This window comes from Eimeria tenella, genomic scaffold (genome assembly GCF_000499545.2).
Source record: "Eimeria tenella Houghton genomic scaffold, Eth_scaff3996, whole genome shotgun sequence".
In the NCBI taxonomy this organism is placed as follows: Eukaryota; Apicomplexa; class Conoidasida; order Eucoccidiorida; family Eimeriidae; genus Eimeria; species Eimeria tenella.
Window position 1 is genome coordinate 1 of NW_013544908.1, and position 3,709 is coordinate 3,709.

Consider the following 3,709-nt stretch of genomic DNA (forward strand, 5'->3'; position numbering starts at 1 on the left):
CAGCAGCAGCAGCAGCAACAGCAGCAGCTGCTGCTTCTGCAGCGAACGCAGCAGCAGCAGACGCATCGAGGAAATCCATTTCCGCATCTGGGAGCTTGGTTTTTACACGAACAAATAAAAGTACAAATGCCAACTTGAGAACAGTTAAATCCCCAGCGTTTCTACATCTTTCTGGAATTTCTTTTTCTTCTTTTTTGTTTCTTTTCTGCCTCCTTAGCTGCTCCTGCGGCTGTCTGCAGCTTTTGCTTTTGCTGCAATTTATTCTTTTGTTGCTCGTTTGTCTTGTCTTCTGAGCCGAGTATCTCTTTAATTGTTCTTGTTTGAAATAACTCACTCAAGTCTCATTTTATTGGACCTAAAGAGCTATTTATTTATCCTTTTTTAGCATTTATTGCGGATAAAAATCAGCTCGAGGCCGGCAGGTCTTTGCTGCAAGCTGGGTGCTGTGCTGCGGTGTACGTACACCTGGGCATCTTTAGATTTAGAGTTCCTTGGGAAAGCAAATTCGACAAAGTGTTTTAAATTAGTTAATTAGTTTCAACTCCTTTTTGGCTCCTCTTTCTGAACCCCAGAAGCTGCACAGCTGCTGCGCTGCAGCTGCTGCTGGGTGCAGTTGCTTCTGCTGCTGCTGCTGGCATAAAGCGGTGTTATACCCCAGACCGGAGGCACTGCCAAGCTGCATCAACAATCAAAATATTTGATTTTTGCAATTCTTAAAATCCGGTTTCGTTGAGTGAAGTGAAAAGAACTTTTATTTAAAAACGACAATACCTTGCGAGTGCTGCAGCCCACACACTTCACTGCAGCTCCCAGCACACATTGACTTAAAAGCTGCACACAGAGAAAGCTTAAATCCCCGCAGCAGCAGCAAGCCATAGATAAGCTTTTCAACTTAGAAGCTGCACACAAAGAAAGCCTGGAACCCCGCAGCAGCAGCAAGCCATAGATAAGCGAAACTGGCTGCTTCTTGGGAACCCTGTGGGGGCACTGAGTTTCTGTCTGTTCAAAGGACTTATTTTGCATTAAAGACCAAAAGTGCAGGCGGCTGGGGAAAGCTGAGCTGCTATTTTTTGCTGCGTTGTGCTGAAGTGCTTATAGCTCAACTTCTCGAGCTGGAGGCTCAAGAAAGCTGCAGCAGAAGATGTTAATGCAAATCAGGCCTTGGCTGCGCACTGTGTGAGTCCCGTGTACTCCCGCGCAGCAAATGGTAGTCGAGTTATGAAGCATCAGCAAGCCACTTCGCATCTGCAGCAAAGGGGTTGTTGGCCCGGGGCCCCCGGCTACTTTTGATGAAAAGCTACACTCTAAATCGATGTGATTTATTTAATTTTATTCTTTTCCTTTTCTGGAGTTAACTTTCGTAGTGCACACTGAACGAACATGCACTGCTCAATGGACCGGACACGAGGTGTACGGACAGCGCCGGTGGACAGCCAGTACGCGTGCGGCCAGTTGGGGCTCAAAGGGATATTTAGTTGAAGTTTTTCTTTTAATTTTCCTTTCATTTGTCTAAATATTTAAATTGTTGAAGCACAAACCCTTGGGGCCCCCAGACGCAGCCCGAGCTGCAACTCGCGAGACAAACACAGACCAGGGGTCTGCCCTCGATGGCGAAAGGCTCGAGGCGCTTCAAACCCTAAACCCTAAACCCTAAACCCTAAACCCGAGTCTGTGTTCATCTCGCTTCTTCTAGGCTCGGCGATTCCCTATGCTTCTTTTCTTCTCGGGGCCCCCCGTTTTCTGCCGGGGGCCCAACGGGGGCCCCTGGCCCGGAGTTGAATGGCCATCTCTTGGGCCTCTTTGCCTCAATTTTTTGGCCAATTAACTCTATTTTTTGCTCTTTTTGGCCTTTAAGGAGTCTCGGGAGGCCCCCGAGGACATTCGAGTTCTGTTGCCCTTCTTAAGACTCCAAATTGTCCAAAATCTGTCGCCAAAATGTTCGCGGGACTCAAAGATATGCTGCCGGGGCAGCACAAGAACCCGCCCCCATCGCAGACGCCCGCACCCACGGGGCCCCCGGGGACCCCTCAGGGGGGCCCCCCTGGGGGCCCCCCCCCCGAGCAGCAAGGAGGCGCCTCAGCTGAAAATGAAATAACTCCTCCAGTTCCCGAGGGAGCAGAGCCTCTGGATGAGGCAGAAGTGGAGAAGATGCTCTTTGATGAATATCTCGGTCAGGCCTCTTGCTGCTGCTGCTGCTGCTGTTGCTGGTGCATCTGTTTTTGGGGTTGCTGCTAATGCTGCTTTCGGCTCTGTTGCTGCTGGCAGTACTGCTGCTGCTGCAGGCGCTGCTGCTGCTGCGCTTTCTGCACTTGGGAATGCTGCAGCAGCATTTGCGTTCGCTAGCGGGGCAGCTTTTGCTGCTGCTACTGCTGCTGGGCGTTGGTTTGCAGCAGCTGGTGCTGCAGCTGCAACAGCAGCTGCTGCTGTTGCTGCTGCAGCTGCTGAGGACACTGTGTTGATTTGTTGCTGGCGCATCGGCAGAAGTAGAAGCAGCAGCAGCAGCAGCAGCTGAATGAGCCATCTCAGGGGCAGCAGGAGCTACGGCAGCACCAGGCTGCAGCAGCAGCAGCAGCAACAGCAGCGCAGCAGCCACTAAAGCAGCAGCAGCGTATGGGTGTCTGCATGCTTGTCAGGAGCTGCTGAATATACTTATGAAGAGTTTCTTGAAATTGTGCAACAGCCTCCGGAAGAAAAGGGGGAAACTGAAGACGAGAAAAGGCACTGGCAGCACCCGAGGAGGTGGGGGATTTTACTAAGTTGAAAATGAAGAAGTCTGTGGCCGTGCATGCAGCATTAGGCTCTTTTTGGAGTTATTTAGAAGGTTTTTAGATTGCAGAAATAGAATAACTGGAATTAAATAACTGCAGTTAAAACCACTTCAAATCTTCTCGCAGACGCTCAGTGGTAGTGCGCTGCGGTGTATGGACAGCTGCGCAAGCTTGAAGGCCTCATTGCTACTTTTCCCGTTTTCATTTCTTTTTAAAATTATTTGTATATATGCGTGCACATGCAGATGAAAATTTTCACAGCATGCATGCCCCAGCAAGCATATGTGCATGCATGTAAATGCATGTTTGCGTGAATGCACAAAAGATTTGTATGTATTTATTTATATATAAAAATTATCCATATATATATATCTATAAAAAATTGGCCTAAAAGCCTGTATATGTGTGGGGCGGTGCACATTTGAGGCAGCAGAAGTAAAAGGTTTGTCCTTGTGTGCAGTTCAGCCTCGCATGCATTGGTGTATGCGTTGATCTGTATGCGTCCATGCATGCATACATGCATGCACGCGTATGTGAATGCGCTTCTGTATGTGTGTATATGCATGCGTGCTTGCATGCATGCATGCTTGTGTGTATGCATGCATGCTTGCTGCGTGCATGCATGCACGCATGCACATGTATGTGCATGCATGGTGCCATTGCATTTTTTTGTTATGCTAGTGCACTAACATCTCTCTTTGTCTTTTGTCTTGAGGCTTTTTTGGCTTTCTTGGTTTCGCTTTTCAGATGGAAAGTTGTCTTGTGGAACTTGGCCATTACGAATTACATGTCCGATCACCTTTCTGCCTTTGTTGAAATTGAATTCGGGGGCAGCAAAGAAGAATGCAAAGTGCAGGTGACTTGTCTTTTCTGCTGCTGTTGCTGCTCCCGCTGCTGCTGTTGCTGCCGCTGCCGCCGCTGCGGCTAAAGCCAACGCCTCA

The 3,709-nt window shown here is 48.9% G+C and overlaps 1 protein-coding gene across 1 annotated transcript; it reads left to right on the top strand.

Annotated features, from left to right (window-relative positions):
- Positions 1-1,935: 1,935 nt before the first annotated feature.
- Positions 1,936-3,624, top strand: ETH_00043220 (Chromosome III, complete sequence, related; the record flags this gene model as incomplete). Its single annotated transcript, XM_013379803.1, has 3 exons — positions 1,936-2,170; positions 2,634-2,739; positions 3,516-3,624. Coding segments are annotated over 3 exons (450 nt in total), but the record flags the coding sequence as incomplete, so codon positions are not given.
- Positions 3,625-3,709: the final 85 nt, after the last annotated feature.